Source organism: Mya arenaria, chromosome 10 (genome assembly GCF_026914265.1).
Source record: "Mya arenaria isolate MELC-2E11 chromosome 10, ASM2691426v1".
NCBI lineage: Eukaryota > Metazoa > Mollusca > Bivalvia > Myida > Myidae > Mya > Mya arenaria.
This window is the reverse complement of record NC_069131.1, coordinates 38,010,961-38,037,253: the sequence shown is the minus strand read 5'-3', so window position 1 is coordinate 38,037,253 and position 26,293 is coordinate 38,010,961. Positions and strand designations below refer to the sequence as shown.

The 26,293-nt window shown below is 37.9% G+C and overlaps 1 protein-coding gene across 3 annotated transcripts in view; it reads left to right on the top strand.

Annotated features, from left to right (window-relative positions):
* Positions 1-26,293, top strand: part of LOC128205847 (uncharacterized) — a 47,540-nt gene that overhangs the window by 12,845 nt on the left and 8,402 nt on the right. For 2 of the 3 annotated variants that reach the window (XM_052907856.1, XM_052907859.1), the window contains exon 2: positions 24,712-25,302. In XM_052907856.1, coding sequence (XP_052763816.1) covers positions 24,954-25,302 — 349 coding nt within the window. In that variant the 5' untranslated portion in view covers positions 24,712-24,953. Of the gene's footprint in view, positions 1-24,557; positions 25,303-26,293 lie in introns of those variants that run through there. The other variant, XM_052907857.1, reaches the window with a different exon arrangement.

Genomic DNA, 26,293 nt, shown 5'->3' with positions numbered 1-26,293 from the left:
TTGCTAGTTTTAATACTACACAAATCTTGTTTAAAGTCCTTCAATTGACTGTCAAGATATGTTTTAAACAACGAAAAAGCTTCAATTGCTGAGTCCCCCGAGGACTTACCGTTTCCACGTGCAACTCCGCCGCCTTCTTCGTCGCTTGCCATAATACAATACACCAATTTTCTGATGGTTTAACTGGCCCGGTACAACCTCGAATGACGAAAACACGTGGACAAACGGCTTTTATACCAGCCGTTTGGTTATATAAACCCACTGACCATTACCATATATGGCAATAGTCGGAAATCCCCCCATATATGGTAATTATCGTAAATACGATTTATTCCGAACAGAAAATAAATATATTTAAGGTATGCTAGAAAAATGTCTATCATGTGTGTCCGTTCCGGATAGAAACATCGGCAAGTCTCGTTACCTGGCAACGTTAATATATTTGAACATTATAAATGATCAGTCACTGAAAGAACGAACTAAAATAACTAACTAAATATGTCATAGCATTTAAAGGAATATGTTAAAGAATATCAATAATGTTCCACCTAATTATTATTATTATTATTATTATTATTATTATTATTATTATTATTATTATTATTATTATTTTTGTTATTTTAATAGTTATTATTATTATTATTTATTTTTTGTATTTTTTTATTATTATTATTATTATTATTATTATTATTATTATTATTATTATTATTAGTATAGTTGCAATAAATATAATCCTTTAAAATTTGAACGTACGGAAGGAATTACATTTAAAATAAAGAGATTTTGAAATAGCAATCACCGTTTGCATACTTTGTAATACTTGTAACCTTACACCCTATGTAGATAGCTATGAATGGAGAACGCACAATGGCTTTGGTCCTTTAGCAATTGTATCTTGCCAATTCGTGAAGAATAGATAAAATGCCTTATGAATAATAGCTTGCAGGAGGCATTTGTTCATTATATATAGTCCTGAGGAACGAAGCAAGAATAAATACACGAATGAAAAACTAACTAAACTATTGTAAATGCATTCCATGATATTAACAGCAAACCCTTAATGGGCATAATTTCAAACTATGATCAGCTTGATAATTTCTAAATGTGTTTCATTTACTGGATTCAAAAACAAAATTTTAAAGAAATATACCGGCAAATAACATTTTTATTCAAATTTGAATTACCCTACCCCCATTTCAGAATTTTCGATAAAAACAACATCACCCGAGAGACAAGAATAATCCTTTATTGGTTTTATTTTTTAACATTTTTGGTAACAATTCGGTATCATATTAACAAGAAATGTATTTGCTTTCAGTAGCAATACATTTTTGATCACATCACCAATAGAATCATACTGTACTGAAATAGCCATATGGTATTTCAATTTTAACATACTTTTTTGACAACGTAAAATTGGAACATCGAAGTTAAAAAGCAAAACTAACAAGTTCAAGAAATACTAATGACCTGTTGCTTATAATTAATTATCTTTAATGTTTTTGGGAACATTATGCCAGAAAATCAAAATGTTTTACTGTCTCGCTTAAAAAAATAGAGTTTGTAATTCCCAACCACCCATTTCAGCCGTGCCTGCAAGTTATGAAACTTGCTCTTCAAAGAAGCTAATATTTAGTGTGTTGTTGAATGGGTAAGCCATTTTCCTTGAGTTTTGCTCTATATTGTACATTGATCGAACATGTAAAGAAGACATTAGAACATTCGTGAACGTTTAAGAAGACATATCACAATGAATACATTTTTACATTCACCATACACTTGGTAAGAAATGGATCCATTTTGTATAACACGCAAGAGTTTGTGAGGTCGTATGTTATTCAACGCTCTGATTAGGTTCAAGCCGCGCCATTGGACCAATGGTATACGACCTTACAACTACTGAATATTAACTAGTGTTTGCAATGACATTTCTTAAGCAGTAAATTTACAGTTGCAGAGGATTTAACGAATCTTTATTATGATGAATATTTATTTAATATGTACATTTAAAGATCGACCGCACTGTTTCGTGTTTCTCTTCAGTATGAACGCAGTAAGGAACGCTACTAGACAGATCATCAAACGATTTTCAGAAATGCCTTTAAGATTTTAATGAATATTGTCAGCATTGGAAGCTTCAGGAAAATATAAACAAAACAAATATCAGGATGTTTGGTGCAAACAGAAGGTCACGGAGACCAAAGGTGGCCGGCACATGGTTTCGATAACATAATTTCAAATTCTTCCCCCAAAGGCAAAAAAATCCCTCAGAACTTGAGTCATATAACATGATTTCTTTAATAAAAGATATCGATCGCGTTTTTTAATTGGTCCATAAGTGCACCCATGCAAAAGGATGTATTGAAATTTGGTATGTTTTTACCTTTTCCTTTCTGCCAGACATGTAGTAGGGTTACGGGTCTGTGCAATTTGTGCAAAATATCGTATTGTTAAGGCTTATATGACCCGACAATACCTTGATCAAGTATCGTCCAATTTGAATAACGCAATCGCATTTTACTTGTACAAAAAACACGGTCATCTATTAATATTTTTATGGAATGAAAATGAATACAAACCGGTTACTTTGAATGATGTGTCATTTGTTAAACTCGGTTGACAGGACGCATTGACATTTTAACTGTATTGTTATAACACCTGAATCATTTAACAGGATGTGTAAGCTTATTTATACACGGATTCGGGCTTTGCCCATTCGGCGAGTGTTCATTTAAGATTGTTAGTCATGTTAGGTTTTTGGAGCATAGTGCACAGACAGAATGTAACCCTGGTTAGACCTACCCTGGTTCTTTAATGTGCACCAGTGTATAGCACTGTCACACGGGACCCCCATTTAACGTCCCTCCCGGAAGATGATTAGTATTTTTGTTTAGTGATGCGACTGGGAATCGAACCTGCGACCCCTGAAATGATAGTCAAGTGTGTTACCACTAGACCAAGGACCCGCCACATTATTTCACAGTTGACAATCTTTATAGTTTATAGTCCATAATTATATATAATCACACAAAAATGAATACATATGGCAAAATTTAAAAAAAAAACATGTTTGTTATACATATACATCAAGTGATTTGCTTAATTTTATTAGAATTCAACGTCTAATACGTATACGTCAATACTATTGGTAATAGCAAAACATTAACATTACATAAGGTTTGGACAAAAGAAATATCTCGCAGTGAACAATGCAACACTATTAACATCGTAAGTTTTTGTAATATTAGAGAAAAAAATAACAGTTTTGAATAGACTTTGTAAAAAGATTGAGCGTGAATTTATGCTGCAATTTGCAAAATGCAAAAGCCATGCTAAAATCAATTAAAAAATGACGAATGTTTAGCTCGACTATTTGAAGAATAAGGAGAGCTATCAAAGTCAATCGAGCGTCGGCGTCGGCGTCACCACTTATGTTCAAGTTTTCGTACCACCTAAAATATTATCAAAGTCCATTTACATATGGCTTTGAAACTTTGCACACTTGTTCACCATCATGCCCCAAACAGAAGGGGGTAACTCTATCAAGCATTTTGACAAAATTATGCCTCTTTTTCTACTTAGAATTTACGATAAAGTTTGCGTACCAGCTCAAATATTTTCCAAGTCCATTGACATCTGGCTTTGAAACTTTGCACGATTGTTTACCATCATGCACCCAACCTGTACAGAGAAGGAGGTTACTCTATCAAGCATTTTGACAAAATAATGCCCCTTTTTCGACATAAAATTTACGTTAGTTTGCGTACCGCCTCAAATATTTTTCAACGTCCATGACATCTGGCTTTGAAACTTCGCACGCTTGTTCACCATCATGCTGCCAACCTGTACACAGGAGGATGTCACTGTATCAAGCATTTTGACTGAATTATGCCCCCTTTTCGACTTGAATTTACGTTCAAGTTTGCGTACCACCTCAAATATTTTCCAATTCAATTGACATCTGGCTTTGAAACTTCGCACGCTTGTTCACCATCGTGCCCCAAACCTGTACACAGGAGGAGGTTACTGTATCAAGCATTTTGACAGAAATATTCCCTTTTTCGAATTAGAATTTACGTTAAAGTATGCGTATCTCCTTAAATATTTTCATAGTCCATTGTCATATGGCTTTAAAACTTCGCATGCTTGTTCACCATCATGCTGCCAACCTGTACACAGTAGGATGTCACTGTATCAAGCATTTTTACAGAATTATGCCCCTTTTTCGAATTAGAATTTACGTTAAAGTTTGCGTACCTCCTCAAATAATTTCCAATTCCATTGACATCTGGCTTTGAAACTTTGCACGCTTGTTCATCATCATGCCCCCAACCTGTACACAGGAGGAGGTCACTGTAGCAAGCATTTTGACAGAATTATGCCCCTTTATCTACTTAGAATATTCGTTAAAGTTTGCTTACCACCTCAAATATTTTCAAATTCAATTGTCATCTGGCTTTGAAACGTTGCACACTTGTTTACCATCATGCCCTCAACCTATACACAGGAGGAGGTAACTCTATCAAGCCTTTTGACATAATTATGCTTTTTTTTCTACTTAGAATTTACGTTAAAGTCCATTGACATATGCCTTTCAAGCCATGCATTTTTCAATCTAGACACTGAAAAGCGGCGGAATAGTCGAGCGCGCTATCTCTGAGACAGCTCTTGTTTTTGTAGATACAGGTTTGCGTGTCAATAATAAGAGCATGGCTTTTAGCACTTTTTGTGCCGAAATAATTATAAGATACAACTTTTGTAGCCTTCTTCTCTGTGCGAATATGCTAACAGATATGTGTAAAGCTTATAACTCAAGCTCTTTATCAATGTTATACAAATTAATCATTGCTCTGCCATGGTATAGTGAAAATTGGGACTAAATATTTACATATCTTTTAAAGATCTATAGCATAGCGGTCAATACTTGCAGCTACATGTTTTACGCCTTTAAAACACGTATTCCGTTGTTGTGGCAAAGAGGGCAAAAGGAGTAAAATGTATCTTGTGTTTTTTTTTCTTTTTAGATATTTTAACGAGTATAAGTCAAAACAATGTAGGAGAATATAGTTTCATATAGGATTAACTATGTGTTGGGTTAAGGAATGAATTGCGGGGTTGATGTCATTATCGGGGTATGAACGCAATTGGGCTGGTCAAAGTGTGTGGAGTCAAAAAGACTCCACGCGTACTTTGACCAGCCAATTTGCGTTCATATCCACGATAATGACATCAATCCCGTGTTACACCAATTATTAATTATTTTATTCAAGAATTGTTAAAAAAATACTTTATTTCATTGAAGAAAACATTTTAGTAATGTTTTCTTACCTATTCTGTTAATAGAACGACCCGACTGTAACCGGAAACATTATATCAAAAGACGTCACAATAACGCGGGAAAAGATCAACCACTTATAAATAACTTTTAACAGTAAAATTAAAACACTTAAAGCAAGGATACATTTAACATATCATCATTTAACACTTTCTAAAATGTTTAGTTATATTTTACGGACCTGCTGACACAATACAAACAATAACAAGATCAAAAAAATACATGTATATTGTTATGCGATGAATTGCGATCCGAACATATCCGAAGATGTTGCGTTCATCGAATGATAACCGCGATTGACGAAAAAGCAGTTCATTTAAGGAATTGAAGTTGAGGTGTAAATATTTAACTGTAAACGAGAATCAATATTTAATCGTCTATAACTTCCATAGTCTGCTCAAGCTTGATGTATCTTGATCGTTCCGTTGCTTTTTGCAATTCACTCACATATTTGAAGTTTTTTAAAATGACAACAGGTCAAAAAAGGGCCCCGTTACCAATATAAAAACGTTATTTGCTATAATTGGGTCGCTAGGTTCGATCACGTGAACGTTGTAGTGCCCACGAACCGCCTTGGTGCATATGCATTGCTTGTTATAACACTTATTTTTTTTTAATCGATTTCCGGGCTTTATCTATACTGTATACTAGTATTAATTCGGTATGCATTAAATATCACAAATACGCACAAGGATGGGATACCATACACGTGTATTATTTCAAGCAAACCATACACTGATAGTTTTAATAACTTAAGGAGGAAATAAAGATCGACATAACTGATTTCAGTTAATAGTTTTTACCCAGTTAAAATTTAGCTTGACCCGCTACCCCCCCCCCCCCCCCCGAACGTCTCATTTGAGAGCCTTCGAATGGTGCTCGGAATTAGAGGGCAGAACTTAACACATGACAGCTGCCTTCAGTGTGTCAACTCAGCTCAACTCAATATTCTTGTATTATATCACCGTTTAGATTTAAGTAAAAGCATGTGTATGCACAATATATTTGTCACGTCATGGAACCAAAGGGTCTATTTGAAATAAGCTATGATATCGCGCCTGGATTTGCTTGTACCCATTTTTATACGACTATCCCCTTAGCAGAGCTATTGAAAAAAGTGTCTTCTTACGGTTGTAAGCGGACCGTGCACGAGAATTTCGAGTAATCCCACTAGCCGATACATTGTATTTAGAAAGGCCATGATAATTAGCTAATGTTTATCTTTCGGAAAAAATATTTCTTTTTAATTATCTATTTATAAATCTGTATTTATTTATTTATTAATGCATGTATATGCTCACGTCGTATAAGTCAGATACAATTACTTGTTTTTAGCTCGACTATTCGAAGAATAAGCGAGAGCTATAGTACTCATCCTGGCATCAGTGTCGGCGTCACACCTTGGTTAAGGTTTTGCATGTAACCACATTAAAGTCATTATCGCAGTAAATACATCATGTATTGCATTGAAACTTTAGATATGTATTCCCAACTATGTAACCTACTAAATTTATGAAGTTAACACTTTATAAATATCATGCAAATTATTGGCCTTTATTATTTGACTTAGAAATTCTGGTTAAGATTTTGCATGTAAGAACACATTGATGTATTGCATTGATACTTTATACAATGGTACTCAACTATCCACTCTACTTAAACAACCAAATAAGATACCTCTAGTTCGCATGAAATTCAAATAATGACCCTTTTTATTCGACATTGAAATGCTGGTTAAGGTTTTGCATGACACCACATTAAGTCAATACCTCAGTGAATACATCATGTATTACACGGAAACTTTAAACACAGGCGTCCGACCTTTTAACCTTATTAATGAATCAAGTAAGAAAACTCTGCCTCGCATATTATATAATGTTTGCCCCATTATTATGTGACTTAAAATTCTGGTTAAAGGACTAGTTTAAGGAATGTTTGGCATGACAGTCTACTGCTGTGCATCTCCTGCTATTTGCGGTGGTGTCACAGTAGGTGACAATTTCCTGTTTAGGGTCCATTTCTAAAATAAAACCTCCAAAACGGCACGGAAGGATATTTAGATCATAGATCTGATAAGACAATTTGGCAATTAGATTTAGATCAATACACAGAGGTTGTCTACAATATACGGTTGTGGGGTGGGGGGGGGGTCACTAATTAAAGAATTAAACTAGGCCTTTAAGGTTTTGCATGTTAGCACACATAGGTAAATATCTCATCACCCACTTGATGTATTACATTGAGACTTTATACAATGGTACTCAACCATCCACACTACTTTAATAACCAAGTTTGATAACTGTATTTTGCAAAGAATGGCCCTTTATTATATGACTATTTGAAATTCTGGTCAAAATTGTGCATTTAACCACTTAACTGTTAGTATCTCAGCAAATACATCATGTGCATTGAAACTTTATACAAAGGCTGTCAGCCATTCATCCTTCTTATTAAATCAAGTTAGATAACTCTCATCTTGCACATAGATATCTTTCAATATCCAGAAGAACTTGTCTTTGCATTTAGCTATTAGATTTGCATAATTTAATTATTGTTTTGTTCAACATCAATTTTAATTAATAATTTTCTGTGCACAACCACCAATCCATTGTATATCCAACCAACTGATAGGAACTTTAAACAATGCTCCACTATAATTGAGGAAAATATGGTTACTCTTGCATTATTGTATACAGCCTATAATCATTTAATGTATTGCATGCTAGTTCCATTAAGTCTGTATTTTATTAAAGGCTGAATGTGTTTGAATTTTACATAAATCTTCGCAGGCATCATTCTTATCGAATTTTACAGTGATCCATGCATGTTTCGCCCAAACTTTTTAATTCTTAAACTGATAAGCGGCGGAATAGTCGAGCGTCTCTGTGACAGCTCTTGTTCTTCAAAAGTGTCCTCTTACAGACGTAAGAAACCGTTTTGCTAGGACGAACACTACATTTATACTCGCCTCCGACAAAATTGGTGTTCGTCCTAGCGAAACGGCTTCTTACGTAGAAAAACTCTTACTGTATAATTATATTACTCATTTTGCGTGACACAAACATAATACAAATAGGACACCAGAAGGGTAGTTGGTAACACCATATTGATTTAATCGTGTGTTATCTGGTTTGACTGTCGGTACAATGAATTCCTTTTTGCTGCCCGAAATTAAACAAGTGTTATTGTCCACGTATACTTTAAACTGAAAAGGGGTTCATCTAGAAGTGGTAGTAGTAGCAGTAGCAGTAGCAGTAGCAGTAGTAGTAGTAATAACAGTAATAGTAGTAGTAGTAGTAGAAGTAGTAGTAGTAGTAGTATTAGTAGTAAAATTAGTAGTAGTAAAAGAAGTAGTAGTAGTTGTAGTAGCAGTAATAGTAGTAGTAGCAGTAGCAGTAGCAGTAGTAGTAGCAGTAGCAGTAAAAGTATTAGTATTAGTATTAGTAGTAGTAGTAGTAGTAGTAGTAGTAGTAGTAGTAGTAGTAGTAGTAGTAGTAGTAGTAGTGGAAGTAGTAGTGGAGTAGTAGTAGTAAAAGTAGGAATAGTAATAGTAGTAGTAGTAGTAGTAGTAGTAGTAGTAGTAGTAGTAGTAGTAGTAGTAGTAGTAGTAGTAGTAGTAGTAGTAGTAGTAGTAGTAGTAGTAGTAGTAGTTGTAGCAGCAGCAGCAGCAGCAGCAGCAGCAGCAGCAGCAGCAGCAGCAGCAGCAGCAGCAGCAGTAGTAGTAGTAGTAGTAGTAGTAGTAGTTTTTGTGGTAATAGTGGTGCAGTTTTTGTTGTGTTCTTGTTCACATCTACCTGTAAAAAATTTACCCCCAAAAAGATGATATAATAAATGATTAGATAAATAGTTTACATGTTTATTACTTACAACTGCACAAATGAATAGCAAAAATGCATCCTTGAATATTAATTGTGTTGGCGGAATACTTAACAACAGCACACAGTCATATCAAACCTACAACCATGACTAGTAATGGGGTACGGGGAATACTTTACAACTGTACACACGCATAGCAAACATAAAACCATGAATAGTAATTTGATAGGTGGAATACTTAACAACTGTACACAGGCATAGCAAGCATGCAACCATGGATAGAAATGGGGGTAGGCGGAATACCTAACAACAGCACACAGGCATAGCAAACATGCAACCATAGATAGTAATGGGGTAGGCGGAATACCTAACAACAGCACACAGGCATAGCAAACATACAACCATAGATAGTAATGGGGTAGGCGGAATACCTAACAACTGTATACACGCATAGCAAACATGCAACCATAGATAGTAATGGGGTAGGCGGAATACCTAACAACTGTATACACGCATAGCAAACATGCAACCATAGATAGTAATGGGGTAGGCGGAATACCTAACAACTGTATACACGCATAGCAAACATGCAACCATAGATAGTAATGGGGTAGGCGGAATACCTAACAACTGTATACACGCATAGCAAACATGCAACCATAGATAGTAATGGGGTAGGCGGAATACCTAACAACTGTATACACGCATAGCAAACATTCAACCATGAATAGTAATGGGGTAGGCGGAATACTTAACAACTGTATACACGCATAGCAAACATTCAACCATGAATAGTAATGGGGTAGGCGGAATACTTAACAACTGTATACACGCATAGCAAACATGCAACCATAGATAGTAATGGGGTAGGTGGAATACCTAACAACTGTATACACGCATAGCAAACATTCAACCATGAATAGTAATGGGGTAGGCGGAATACTTAACAACTGTATACACGCATAGCAAACATGCAACCATAGATAGTAATGGGGTAGGCGGAATACCTAACAACTGTATACACGCATAGCAAACATACAACCATAGATAGTAATGGGGTAGGCGGAATACCTAACAACTGTATACACGCATAGCAAACATGCAACCATAGATAGTAATGGGGTAGGCGGAATACCTAACAACTGTATACACGCATAGCAAACATGCAACCATGAATAGTAATGGGGTAGGCAGAATACTTAACAACTGTATACACGCATAGCAAACATTCAACCATGAATAGTAACGGGGGTAGGCGGAATACCTAACAACTGTATACACGCATAGCAAACATGCAACCATAGATAGTAATGGGGTAGGCGGAATACCTAACAACTGTATACACGCATAGCAAACATTCAACCATGAATGGTAACGGGGGTAGGCGGAATACCTAACAACTGTATACACGCATAGCAAACATGCAACCATAGATAGTAATGGGGTAGGTGGAATACTTTACAACTGTATACACGCATAGCAAACATGCAACCATAGATAGTAATGGGGTAGGCGGAATACCTAACAACTGTATACACGCATAGCAAACATGCAACCATGAATAGTAACGGGGGTAGGCGGAATACCTAACAACTGTATACACGCATAGCAAACATTCAACCATGAATAGTAACGGGGGTAGGCGGAATACCTAACAACTGTATACACGCATAGCAAACATGCAACCATAGATAGTAATGGGGTAGGCGGAATACTTAACAACTGTACACAGGCATAGCAAACATGCAACCATGAATAGTAATGGGGTAGGCGGAATACCTAACAACTGTACACAGACAGAGCAAACATGCAACCATGAATAGTAATGGGGTAGGCGGAATACCTAACAACTGTATACACGCATAGCAAACATGCAACCATGAATGGTAACGGGGGTAGGCGGAATACTTAACAACTGTACACAGGCATAGCAAACATGCAACAATGAATAGTAATGGGGTAGGCGGAATACCTAACAACTGTATACACGCATAGCAAACATGCAACCATAGATAGTAATGGGGTAGGCGGAATACTTAACAACTGTACACAGGCATAGCAAACATGCAACCATGAATAGTAATGGGGTAGGCGGAATACCTAACAACTGTACACAGACAGAGCAAACATGCAACCATGAATAGTAATGGGGTAGGCGGAATACCTAACAACTGTATACACGCATAGCAAACATGCAACCATGAATAGTAACGGGGGTAGGCGGAATACCTAACAACTGTATACACGCATAGCAAACATGCAACCATGAATAGTAATGGTGTAGGCGGAATACCTAACAACTGTATACACGCATAACAAACATGCAACCATGAATAGTAATGGGGTAGGCGGAATACTTAACAACTGTACACAGGCATAGCAAACATGCAACCATGGATAGTAATGGGGTAGGCGGAATGTTTAACAACTGTACACAGGCATAGCAAGCATGCACCATGGATAGTAATGGGGTAGGCGGAATACTTAACAACTGTACACAGGCATAGCAAGCATGCACCATGGATAGTAATGGGGTAGGCGGAATACTTAACAATTGTACACAGGCATAGCATGCATGCAACCATGGATAGTAATGGGGTAGGCGGAATACTTAACAACTGTACACATGCATAGCAAGCATGCAACCATAGATATTAATGGGTAGGCGGAATATTTAACAAGTGTACACAGGCATAGCAAGCATGCAACCATGAATAGTAATGGGGTAGGCGGAATGCTTAACAACTGTACACACGCATAGCAAACATACAACCATAGATAGTAATGGGGTGGGCGGAATACTTAACAACTGCACACAGGCATAGCAAACATGCAACCATGAATAGTAATGGGGTAGGCGGAATGCTTAACAACTGTACACAGGCATAGCAAACATGCAACAATAAATAGTAACGGGGGTATGCGGAATACTTAACAACTGCACACAGGCATAGCAAACATACAACCATGAATAGTAATGGGGTAGGCGGGTTACTTAACAACTGCACACAGGGAAAGCAAACATGCAACCATGAATAGTAACGGGGGTAGTCGGAATACTTAAAAACTGTACACAGGCATAGCAAACATGCAACCATGAATAGTTATGGGGGAGGCGGAATACTTAACAACTGTACACAGGCATAGCAAACATGCAACCATGAATAGTAACGGGGGTAGGCGGAATACTTAACAACTGTACACAGGCATAGCAAACATGCAACCATGAATAGTAACGGGGGTAGGCGGAATACTTAACAACTGTACCCAGGCATAGCAAACATGCAACCATGAATAGTAACGGTGGTAGGCGGAATACTTAACAACTGTACACAGGCATAGCAAACATGCAACCATGAATAGTAACGGGGGTAGGCGGAATACTTAACAACTGTACACAGGCATAGCAAACATGCAACCATGAATAGTAACGGGGGTAGGCTGAATACTTAACAACTGTACACAGGCATAGCAAACATGCAACCATGAATAGTAACGGGGGTAGGCGGAATACTTAACAACTGTACACAGGCATAGCAAACATGCAACCATGAATAGTAATGGGGTAGGCGGAATACTTAACAACTGTACACAGGCATAGCAAACATACAACTATGAATAGTAATGGGGTAGGCGGAATACTTAACAACTGCACACACGCATAGCAAACATACAACCATGAATAGTAATGGGGTAGGCGGCATACTTAACAACTGTACACAGGCATAGCAAACATGCAACTATGAATAGTAATGGGGTAGGCGGAATACTTAACAACTGCACACAGGCATAGCAAGCATACAACCATGAATAGTAATGGGGTAGGCGGAATACCTAACAACTGTATACACGCATAGCAAACATGCAACCATGAATAGTAATGGGGTAGGCGGAATACTTAACAACTGTACACAGGCATAGCAAACGTGCAACTATGAATAGTAATGGGGTAGGCGGAATACTTAACAACTGCACACATACATAGCAAACATGCAACTATGAATAGAAATAGGATTGGCGGAGTACTTACCAACTGCACACATGCATAGCAAACATGCAGCCATGAATAGTAACGGGATAGGCGGAATGCTTAACAACTGTACACAGGCATAGCAAGCATGCAACCATGGATAGTAATGGGGGTAGGCGGAATACCTAACAACAGCACACAGACATAGCAAACATACAACCATAGATAGTAATGGGGTAGGCGGAATACCTAACAACTGTATACACGCATAGCAAACATGCAAACATAGATAGTAATGGGGTAGGCGGAATACCTAACAACTGTATACACGCATAGCAAACATGCAACCATGAATAGTAATGGGGTAGGCGGAATACCTAACAACTGTATACACGCATAGCAAACATGCAACCATAGATAGTAATGGGGTAGGCGGAATACCTAACAACTGTATACACGCATAGCAAACATTCAACCATGAATAGTAACGGGGGTAGGCGGAATACCTAACAACTGTATACACGCATAGCAAACATGCAACCATAGATAGTAATGGGGTAGGCGGAATACCTAACAACTGTATACACGCAAAGCAAACATTCAACCATGAATGGTAACGGGGGTAGGCGGAATACCTAACAACTGTATACACGCATAGCAAACATGCAACCATAGATAGTAATGGGGTAGGCGGAATACTTAACAACTGTACACAGGCATAGCAAACATGCAACCATGAATAGTAATGGGGTAGGCGGAATACCTAACAACTGTATACACGCATAGCAAACATGCAACCATGAATAGTAACGGGGGTAGGCGGAATACCTAACAACTGTATACACGCATAGCAAACATTCAACCATGAATAGTAACGGGGGTAGGCGGAATACCTAACAACTGTATACACGCATAGCAAACATGCAACCATAGATAGTAATGGGGTAGGCGGAATACTTAACAACTGTACACAGGCATAGCAAACATGCAAGCATAAATAGTAATGGGGAAGGCGGAATACCTAACAACTGTACACATACAGAGCAAACATGCAACCATAGATAGTAATGGGGTAGGCGGAATACCTAACAACTGTATACACGCATAGCAAACATGCAACTATAGATAGTAATGGGGTAGGCGGAATACTTAACAACTGTACACACGCATAGCAAACATGCAACCATGAATAGTAATGGGGTAGGCGGAATACCTAACAACTGTATACACGCATAGCAAACATGCAACCATAGATAGTAATGGGGTAGGCGGAATACTTAACAACTGTACACAGGCATAGCAAACATGCAACCATAGATAGTAATGGGGTAGGCGGAATACCTAACAACTGTACACAGACAGAGCAAACATGCAACCATGAATAGAAATGGGGTAGGCGGAATACCTAACAACTGTATACACGCATAGCAAACATGCAACCATGAATAGTAACGGGGGTAGGCGGAATACCTAACAACTGTATACACGCATAGCAAACATGCAACCATGAATAGTAACGGGGGTAGGCGGAATACCTAACAACTGTACACAGACAGAGCAAACATGCAACCATGAATAGTAATGGGGTAGGCGGAATACCTAACAACTGTATACACGCATAGCAAACATGCAACCATGAATAGTAACGGGGGTAGGCGGAATACCTAACAACTGTATACACGCATAACAAGCATGCAACCATGGATAGTAATGGGGTAGGCGGAATACCTAACAACTGTATACACGCATAGCAAACATGCAACCATGAATAGTAATGGTGTAGGCGGAATACCTAACAACTGTATACACGCATAGCAAACATGCAACCATGAATAGTAACGGGGGTAGGCGGAATACCTAACAACTGTATACACGCATAGCAAACATGCAACCATGAATAGTAATGGGGTAGGCGGAATACCTAACAACTGTATACACGCATAGCAAACATGCAACCATGAATAGTAATGGGGTAGGCGGAATACCTAACAACTGTACACACGCATAGCAAACATGCAACCATGAATAGTAATGGTGTAGGCGGAATACCTAACAACTGTACACACGCATAGCAAACATGCAACCATGAATAGTAATGGGGTAGGCGGAATACCTAACAACTGTACACACGCATAGCAAACATGCAACCATGAATAGTAATGGTGTAGGCGGAATACCTAACAACTGTACACACGCATAGCAAACATGCAACCATGGATAGTAATGGGGTAGGCGGAATACTTAACAACTGTACACAGGCATAGCAAGCATGCAACCATGGATAGTAATGGGGTAGGCGGAATACTTAACAACTGTACACAGGCATAGCAAGCATGCACCATGGATAGTAATGGGGTGGGCGGAATACTTAACAACTCTACACAGGCATAGCAAGCATGCACCATGGATAGTAATGGGGTAGGCGGAATACTTAACAATTGTACACAGGCATAGCATGCATGCAACCATGGATAGTAATGGGGTAGGCGGAATACTTAACAACTGTACACAGGCATAGCAAGCATGCAACCATAGATATTAATGGGGTAGGCGGAATACTTAACAATTGTACACAGGCATAGCATGCATGCAACCATGGATAGTAATGGGGTAGGCGGAATACTTAACAACTGTACACAGGCATAGCAAGCATGCACCATGGATAGTAATGGGGTAGGCGGAATACTTAACAACTGTACACAGGCATAGCATGCATGCAACCATGGATAGTAATGGGGTAGGCGGAATACTTAACAACTGTACACATGCATAGCAAGCATGCAACCATAGATATTAATGGGTAGGCGGAATATTTAACAAGTGTACACAGGCATAGCAAGCATGCAACCATGAATAGTAATGGGGTAGGCGGAATGCTTAACAACTGCACACACGCATAGAAAACATACAACCATAGATAGTAATGGGGTGGGCGGAATACTTAACAACTGCACACAGGCATAGCAAACATGCAACCATGAATAGTAATGGGGTAGGCGGAATGCTTAACAACTGTACACAGGCATAGCAAACATGCAACAATAAATAGTAACGGGGGTAGGCGGAATACTTAACAACTGTACACAGGCATAGCAAACATACAACCATGAATAGTAATGGGGTAGGCGGGTTACTTAACAACTGCACACAGGGAAAGCAAACATGCAACCATGAATAGTAACGGGGGTAGGCGGAATACTTAAAAACTGTACACAGGCATAGCAAACATGCAACCATGAATAGTAATGGGGTAGGCGGAATACTTAACAACTGTACACAGGCATAGCAAACATGCAACCATGAATAGTAACGGGGGTAGGCGGAATACTTAACAACTGTACACAGGCATAGCAAACATGCAACCATGAATAGTAACGGGGGTAGGCGGAATACTTAACAACTGTACCCAGGCATAGCAAACATGCAACCATGAATAGTAACGGGGGTAGGCGGAATACTTAACAACTGTACACAGGCATAGCAAACATGCAACCATGAATAGTAACGGGGGTAGGCGGAATACTTAACAACTGTACACAGGCATAGCAAACATGCAACCATGAATAGTAACGGGGGTAGGCTGAATACTTAACAACTATACACAGGCATAGCAAACATGCAACCATGAATAGTAACGGGGGTAGGCGGAATACTTAACAACTGTACACAGGCATAGCAAACATGCAACCATGAATAGTAATGGGGTAGGCGGAATACTTAACAACTGTACACAGGCATAGCAAACATACAACTATGAATAGTAATGGGGTAGGCGGAATACTTAACAACTGCACACACGCATAGCAAACATACAACCATGAATAGTAATGGGGTAGGCGGCATACTTAACAACTGTACACAGGCATAGCAAACATGCAACTATGAATAGTAATGGGGTAGGCGGAATACTTAACAACTGCACACAGGCATAGCAAACATACAACCATGAATAGTAATGGGGTAGGCGGAATACTTAACAACTGTACACAGGCATAGCAAACATGCCACTTTGAATAGTAATGGGGTAGGCGGAATACTTAACAACTGTACACAGGCATAGCAAACATGCAACTATGAATAGTAATGGGGTAGGCGGAATACTTAACAACTGCACACATACATAGCAAACATGCAACTATGAATAGAAATAGGATTGGCGGAGTACTTACCAACTGCACACATGCATAGCAAACATGCAGCCATGAATAGTAACGGGATAGGCGGAATGCTTAACAACTGTACACATCTATAGCAAACATACAACCATGAATAGTAATGGGATTGGCGGAATACTTAACAACTTTACACATATGTAGTAAACATACTGCCATGAATAGTAATGAGCTAGGCGGAATACTTAACAACTTTACACATATGTATTAAACATACTGCCATAAATAGTAATGAGCTTGGCGGAATACTTAACAACTTTACACATATGTAGTAAACATACTGCCATGAATAGTAATGAGCTAGGCGGAATACTTAACAACTGTACACATACATAGCAAACATACAACCATGAATAGTAATGGGAAAGGCGGAATACTTAACAACTTTACACATATGTAGTAAACATACTGCCATGAATAGTAATGAGCTAGGCGGGATACTTAACAACTGTACACATACATAGCAAACATACAACCATGAATAGTAACGGGGAAGGCGGAATACTTAACAACTTTACACATATGTAGTAAACATACTACCATGAACAGTAATGAGCTAGGCGGAATACCTAACAACTGTACACATACATAGCAAATATACAACCATGAATAGTAACGGGGAAGGCGGAATACTTAACAACTTTTCACATATGTAGTTAACATACAACCATGAATAGTAATGAGCTAGGCGGAATACTTAACAACTGTACACATACATAGCAAACATACAACCATTGATAGTAACGGGCAAGGCGGAATACGTAACAACTGCATACATGCATAGCAAACATACCACCATGAATAGTAATTGTATTGTTCGGTGATATGTATAATAAGAACAATAAGTTACAGACCCTTGTGTTTATGTAACGGGGTTAGTCAGACCCGTAACGGGATTTGTGTAATAGTTTTACTCTGAACAACTAACTATGATTCTTGAAATACATGAATAAAATGCAGTGAAAGCTATTCACTGACGACTAGCTGGTAGGCTAACAGAACATAACATAGACAGTAATGTGGTAGGCGGAATAGTTAACAACTGCACACAAGCATAGCAAAAATAAAACCATTAATAGTGATGGGATTGGCGGAATACTTTGCATTTTCACACATGTATAAACAAACATGCAACTATGAGTCTTGATTGGTAATGCGGAATTCACCAAATTAATGTTGTGTCGTTCAGTAAAGTTTTGTTTCTTACTTTGTGCCTGAAAACAGGGTTTATATTTAATTGTTTACTACTGGGCTTGTCCATAATATAGTTTTCATTGTGTTATCTTTACACGTGTTGCTTATTTTTTCTTTCGTCGGCGTGATATTTAGGCTTTTTTTTAGCCTAGGTCGTAACTAAAATTTAATGTTCAACGGGGATTCGGTTGTATGACATAGCTTTTATGAGAGATATATGTCGTAGTTTTAAGGTTGTGTCGCTGAAGTTTACTCAGTTCCACACCTTGACGCATGATAAAGTAACACTGTACAGTAATGTTGTCGGCATAGTGGTGTTGGTTGTCTTTTATAAACGATATCTGACTAGTGCTAAACACAGGCATTTCCAAGTAGCATATTCACTCAGGTACTATAAATGTGCCTATTTTTAGAATGTCAAGTGGTGTAATCATCATATAAAGCTTGTGCGGTGAATTTAGCTTGATATAATGAATGTTATGTTACCGCCTTACGGTTGCCTCCCTTAGTTATTAAGTATCCATTTGCTGTCATAAACAACGTAGATATTTATCGTCATTTAAAAGGTAAAATATGATCAATTAAGTCATTTTACACGAACATCAGGTTGAACGCATTTGTTTAAAGCGGTATTGAATTACTTGAAGATAAATTATGATTTCTATGACACTAATAGTATTGTTAAAATTGCGATAAAAACGGGCAGTGAAAAACTATTAAAGATTATTATTGATGAATGAAATAATGCACCAGTCAATTATAACCACGGCCCCCCAAGGTCCGGGGTTTAACCGGGTCTTTGACTTTCGGTCCAGCCAACCCCGGGTAAAATCCCCGCCCTGTGGGGACGAGTAGATGGTTAAACCCCGGCCAAATGCCCCCGCACCCCAGAGACTCTATATAAGGCCCAATCTCCGCTAAATTGGCGCTATGACAAAACCACCGCGGACACCCGGCCCTGCAGAGCCACCTGGAAAGTAAAAACAGTTTTTCCCGGCTATCCCCGGTATACCCCCGGACCTGGGGGGGGGGGGGCGTGGTTACAATTGACTGGTGCATAATAATGACTAACCAACTATTTATTATGAAATATTTAGATTACATTAAAAGATTCACAGTAGTTATTCAGTTTGGCTCCGGCCGGACTCAATGGAATGAAAAAAGTAAGACTTCGACAGTGAATCTTTCACATTGCTGGGACAAAAGTGACAATCACTGATAATTGTTTGTTTTCACTGTTATTGACCATGTGTTGGTATTTGAAAAGAAGGGGCGTTCTTCATAAAACTTCTTAAGTCATTTCTTAACTTAACTCAATTTCCTATTTTTCATAGTCAAATTACATAGAAAGGTATTATTGTTTTTAACGTAAAAGTATGTTGTTGTTTTTTATAAAATCATTGAAAAATAAGTATTTCATATATAGTGATGTTATTATATCATATGATAAGATAGATACATGAGTTAGGTAAATGACTTCAGTTAGGAAATGACTTAAGACGTTTTATGAATATCAGCCCTGAAGTGTGGTGTTGAAGGGAATTGTAAGTTAATTCAAGATTAATAAGGTGATAATTCTTAGTTTATCTCTTCCTGGTGTCGGTTCTATCCTGCGTTGGCGTTTGAAGTAAGGCCCTGAACACTTTGTACTTGTTTATACTCAGTTCCTTGAAAGGAAAAGGGGGTTGTGTGTTAAAGTCAACGCATTTGGATTTTTAGGTGTGGTGTTCTGTAATAAAGGTTTATATGATTTTTAAGGTAACTCAATAGGTGTATTGGGGCTTTGTAGAGTCCTTAGGAACAAAGCAAACGGCCTAGTAAGGTCAGTCATATAGAGGCAAGAAAAACAGTCACTGTAACTATTGAAGTTATTTACTGATACACTTCGTCACTGTAACTATTGAAGTTATTTACTGATACACTTCTGAGGTTCATTTTCTGTCCTGTAGGTCTTTGTCTAGGGATAAATTGGCAATTGAACAGTCAGTATAACTAGTGATGTATTATACTGGTACGCGTCTGGTTTGGACCTATTGTTTGGCGCTGCAAGATTTTGACTTGGGATTTAGTAGGCATAGATGTGAGGGATGTTACTACCATTATAGAGGCAAGAAAACAGTCACTGTAACTATTAAAGTTATATGCTGAAAGGTTTCTGATGTAGACCTATTGTACGCAGTGATTTGTTTTTGGGAATAATTTTACCGCCTGTGCCTTGTAAATTGGGAAAAAAAGTTGACTTTGGGAAAAGTACAAAATCAGGCCAAAATAGCTTATAATATGGCAAACATACATGTTTTCACTTTTTTATGAATACATGATGCTGTGAAAGAGTCAGAATTGTCAAGATTATGTTTAATTTTAAAGAAATTCAATGCTTTTTTATTCATAAACCTAGTCGGCATATATCAAGTTAGGAAAAAAATCAAATTTTGGGGGGAAAATGGACATTTTTTCGGAAGGGGAAACGGCCTTTAGAAGACAGTAAATTGCACCCAAAAATCACTGGTATGCAGTTTTGTGATTCGCTTTACTTTTTAAAGTTTTTGAGTTATTCTGACTACTTTAGAAAGCCATGTAAAAGTTATTTGGTAAATTAGAATGTAATTTATTTTTTAATTTAGCAAACTCCAATAATTTGTTTCGTTTTTCGAATCATTGGTATCTAATATAAAAGACCAGGAAACCAGATGGAAATTCTTTTTATAAAGACCGTTCGGAATACGTTTCAAAAATTGGTGGGAGCGGTTGGATTGTTTATGATAACAAAAATACCTCACACATGCATTCTTAATGTTTAGAACAATCAAAATACTACCTATTCATTGGCATCCTAATGACACACGTTTTATATTTAATTGTATTTTTTTTTTTTGTATTGGACATGGATCGGTAAATGGAAGAAGTCGTGTTGTTGTAATATGATATGCTTGTATTGATGCATTCACGTGACTTAACTTTTACTATATTCCTTTAGTTGCATATTTAAGAATTGACCTTACTGATTTTCGAAAATTTATTTGACAACAAACAAAAGTTATTATGTACAAATCATTGTTTTTAAGCAATTCCTCAAATACATGTTTTGCTCTAGTTACGTTATCCCCATCCGGACCGAACATTTAAGAAGGGGTATAATGTTTGGGCGTCCGTCCGTCCGTCCGTCCGTTTATACGGGACCATATCTAGGTAGGGATTGATCAGATCATGTTAAAACTTGGTCAGAATGTTCCCCGTGTTACAATATTGCCCGGTTGTTATAAGGTTTGTACTAAGGGGTCAAAAACTACGTCATTATGTCAAATGTAAGAGAAATCTTGGGATCAAACCGAGGCAATATATTCGTTTCAAACTTTACGAAACATATTCAGGATGTTGAACTCTTGGACAAATTTTAAACTGGATCCCATTTAATAAAAATAATGTCACAAGGTCAAATGTTACATTGTTTGTCTGGAACCTAATAATATGAACCATATATTGGTAGGAATTGGTAAGGTTATTAGACACATTTTAAACTTTGTCACATGTGATCGACCATTAGGTCACTAGGTCAAATCGTCTTTGTTTCGAACCATATCACAGTAATGCTCAAAGATGGTCATATTGTTTCCGTTTTCGAAATTTTTATCGCATTTTAAAAGTTTGTAATATTGCGTCAAAAAAGGGCCACAAGGTCAAATTTGAGAAGATTTTTTTGAAATATACTTAATGCAATATATTAGGTCCAATATTGATCAATCTCAATCAAAAATGTTGTCCTTGAAAATAACTGACTAGTTTGAAACTGGGTCACATGAGGTCGGAAACAAGGTCTTTAGGATAAACCTTACAGAAATTTTGGTAACAAAAAGGAAATATACTCGCTCCAATATCTATGAAACCTAGTCAGAATATTTGCCTCGATTAAATCTTTACTTATATGAAAAACTTCATATCGGGTCAAAAAAGGTTCTTATGCCAAATCTTACAAAAGCCTTGTGATAACTATATGAGTTGGTAATATTTCTCAAAAACTTAATGAAAGTGATTGTCTGATGGAATATTTTATCAGTTTGAAACTGGGTTTTGTGGGTTCAAAAACTGACAAGTAAACTTACACTTAAAGAAACTTGGTCAAATCTTTATGCTTTACTATAAACATAGTCTTATATTTTGAAAGATGCAAACAAACTCATATCTCATATACAGCGTTTGTAAGAGTTCATTATCTTTATCAACACATAATTATGCTTCTATGCGATATTTCACATATTTTGGTTGAAATATGTAGGGCCTGTATTGCATGCTGTAATGTCTGTTTTAATAGCACCGTCAGTTCGTCTGCCTCTGTCGTGATATTTCCCGGGCTCTTTTAAAAATCGCATGTAGAAACTATATTGTTTGTGATTTAAGCAGGTTACAGGTAGTTCGCAAGAGTGCACTTATCTTAAAGGAAAGACTACACATTTACATTTAAATTTTTTATTTTTTCGAAACTATTTTTAAGCCATATGTTGATTACACTAACTAAACACATTAAACACATGTATCATCATAAGTGCAGGGGGAAGGCACTCACACATGTATCAGCATAAGTGCAGGGGGAAGGCACTCACACATGTATCAGCATAAGTGCAGGGGGAAGGCATTTACACATGTATTAGCATAGGTGCAGGGGGAAGGCACTCACACATGTATTAGCATAGGTGCAGGAGGAAGGCACTCACACATGTATTAGCATAAGTGCAGGGGGAAGGCACTCACACATGTATTAGCATAGGTGCAGGGGGAAGGTACTCACACATGTATCAGCATAAGTGCAGGGGGAAGGCACTCACACATGTATTAGCATAGGTGCAGGGGGAAGGCACTCACACATGTATCAGTATAAGTGCAGGGGGAAGGCACTCACACATGTATTAGCATAGGTGCAGGGGGAAGGCACTCACACATGTATTAGCATAGGTGCAGGGGGAAGGCACTCACACATGTATTAGCATAGGTGCAGGTGGAAGGCACTCACACATGTATTAGCATATGTGCAGGGAAGCGGGGCACTAACATATGTATCAACATATCAGCAGGGGGTGGCGGCACTCAAACATGCATAGGTGCAGGGGCAGGTCACTCCAACATGTGTTACCATAGGTGTAGGAGAGGGGGTAACTCACACATGTATCAGAATAGTTGCAGGGGGCAATCACACATGTATCAGCATAGGTGCAAAGGGGGAGGGTCTCACATGCATCAACAGGGGGAGTGGCCCCTAACATGTACTAGAAACAGTGCAGGGGAGGGAGGCTTTCACATGTTTCATCATGTGTGTTGGAAGCTTTACATATGTATCAGCTTGTTTGTTTGTGCGTGCGTGCGTGCATGCGGGGGATTGCAGGGTGATACGAGGGTATATGGAACACTTACACGTGTATCAGGGATATCGGGGGAGTGTGCGGACATGGGGGTACTCACACATGTATCAGTGGGGGTGGAGCTCGCACAAATGTATCAGGGCGGTGGAGCTTGTTGGTATGCCCGGGAGGGGAACATGCATCAGTGGGGATCTTGTTTTTGGTGGGGATGCCCGAGAGAGTCACATGCATCAGTAGGGATTGTTTGTTGGTGGTAATGCCCGGGAAGGGGTTGGAGGAGTGTACGGAAGTCGGAGGTACTCACATATGTATCAGTTGGGGATAGAAAGCGCACACATGTATCTGGGCGATGGAGTTTTGTTAGTATGCCCGGTAGGGGCACATGAATCAGGTGAATGCGGAGTATGCGGACAAAATATGCAGGCGTGGCGGCTATTATACATGTTTTAGGGGAAAAGGGAAGTGTTTGGGAGTGAGTGTCTATTAAAAAATGTATCGTGAGAACTTGGAGGAGTTGTGCGGGTGTGGGATCACCTACACATGTTACGTTTGATGTATCAGATGAATTTGGAGCTCGGCATGTGTTGGGGTTTGGGGCACTCATATATGTATCAGAGGGACGGGGTGCTAGCATGTGGGGAAGACTACTCATGCAACACGGATATTGAAGGGTTGAGGGATATTCGAGGGTTGGGGTCACGCACACAGGTACCATCAAAAATGTTTGTTTTTACATTAAGCCGTGGTTCGAAATAAGCAGCTTTAATGTAATAATATATGAAGAAAGCGCATATTTTAAAGTCATTATGATCATACTTATATTATGAACAATATACACGATATTTACATTTTTGTTTGATTTTACAACTTCAGATGATGCTGAAACGTCGACGTAGACCTTCGCCTAACATCCATCACATTTTGAAGTCACTATAGACATTCAATATTATGATTTAAATTTACAGAAAATGCGAATCTTATATTTAAAAAAATAAACTTTAAATTTTACGACTTAAATTCTAAGAAAGATGTCAATCGTTGATGAAAATTAGTTGGTTAAAACGCGCTTAATACAACAAATATACCGTTCATATAGGTAATACAAAATAACAATCATGGGGAATTATTTGAGAAAGACAAGACGAAAAACTGATCATAGGACGCATCGAGCAGAAATATGTGATAATGTGCGGTCGCATCAGATGGATAGACCAATAGAAAATATACAAGGACCTATTAGAACACAAGAATCAAGTGAATTAGTCAGTGACATAGAGAGACACATCGAAGACACCACGAAACTTCACCAAGTGTTGGAGAACAAAACACATGTGGTGGCTACATACATGGAAGAACTTGTTGATCGCATTGGTGAGGACGTAGAAGCCCACAAGCGAGACTATGACGCCCAGAAGGCCGATATTTTACAGCAGCAGCAGCAGGTGGATGAAGCCTTCAAAACGGGTAGGTAAAATGTTAACACTTTTGGAACGATGCAATCCGGTATTTAAACGACAAATTTGATTCTTTTACTTTATCACTGTCAATTGTAACCATATCAACATTTGCGTGTCTACTTTCATTGTTAATATATTGAAATCCCGGTTAGTAATTACTACACAATTTTAACTGAATATAGAGTATATCTTCACACTTTGTATCCCTTTAAGCGGCGAAAACACTTGTAATCCAACAGTATACAATAACAAAATTACAATGGCAAGTACTATTGTCAAAACTGAATAATGATTATTTAGATTGTTCAGCCTTTGCTTAATAAAAAGGGCAATCAAAAGCCAATAAGCCTCTCGAAAGTTAAATAGTTATAATTGTTGCATTCATTTAAAGATGCAATCTTACTCCCAAAAAGATTTACCACAATTAATTATATTGTTTTAATATTCCCACAATGATGAATAGATGTCGAAAATAATAGTTCTTATGACGAATACCGAGTTTAATTTGAAAGAAATGAGCATAAAACACAGTATTTCTATCTTATGAGACTATAGTAGATCACAGTAAATCTTTTAGCATTCACCAATCATTTATTATTTTTGCGCTTTCTGCTATTGAATACACAGTTACAATCTTGTTATCAGTAATTAATATTTTCCATAAATGCATTATTTAGTAAGAAGAACAAGGTCAATCAGTCAAAATTGGTGTTTGTTAAACATGTGTATGTATTGATTTAAGAGTGTCACTTTAAAAAATAAAATGCTTACTATAACACCCTTATCGTGTGTACCTTTCTCATTTTATTTCTCATTTGAAAATTCAAAACCTGTTTTACAAACCTCCAGAAAACGCTTTTGGATAATTAGGCCATACCAATTCATTTCTATGTTTAGCGTCCGCGAGCGGATAGGTTTTAGTCTTCCCGGTCGAAAAACAGCACAATTTATATGATCATAGATCTTACCGAAATATTTCCCGTTTACTTTAATTTCGA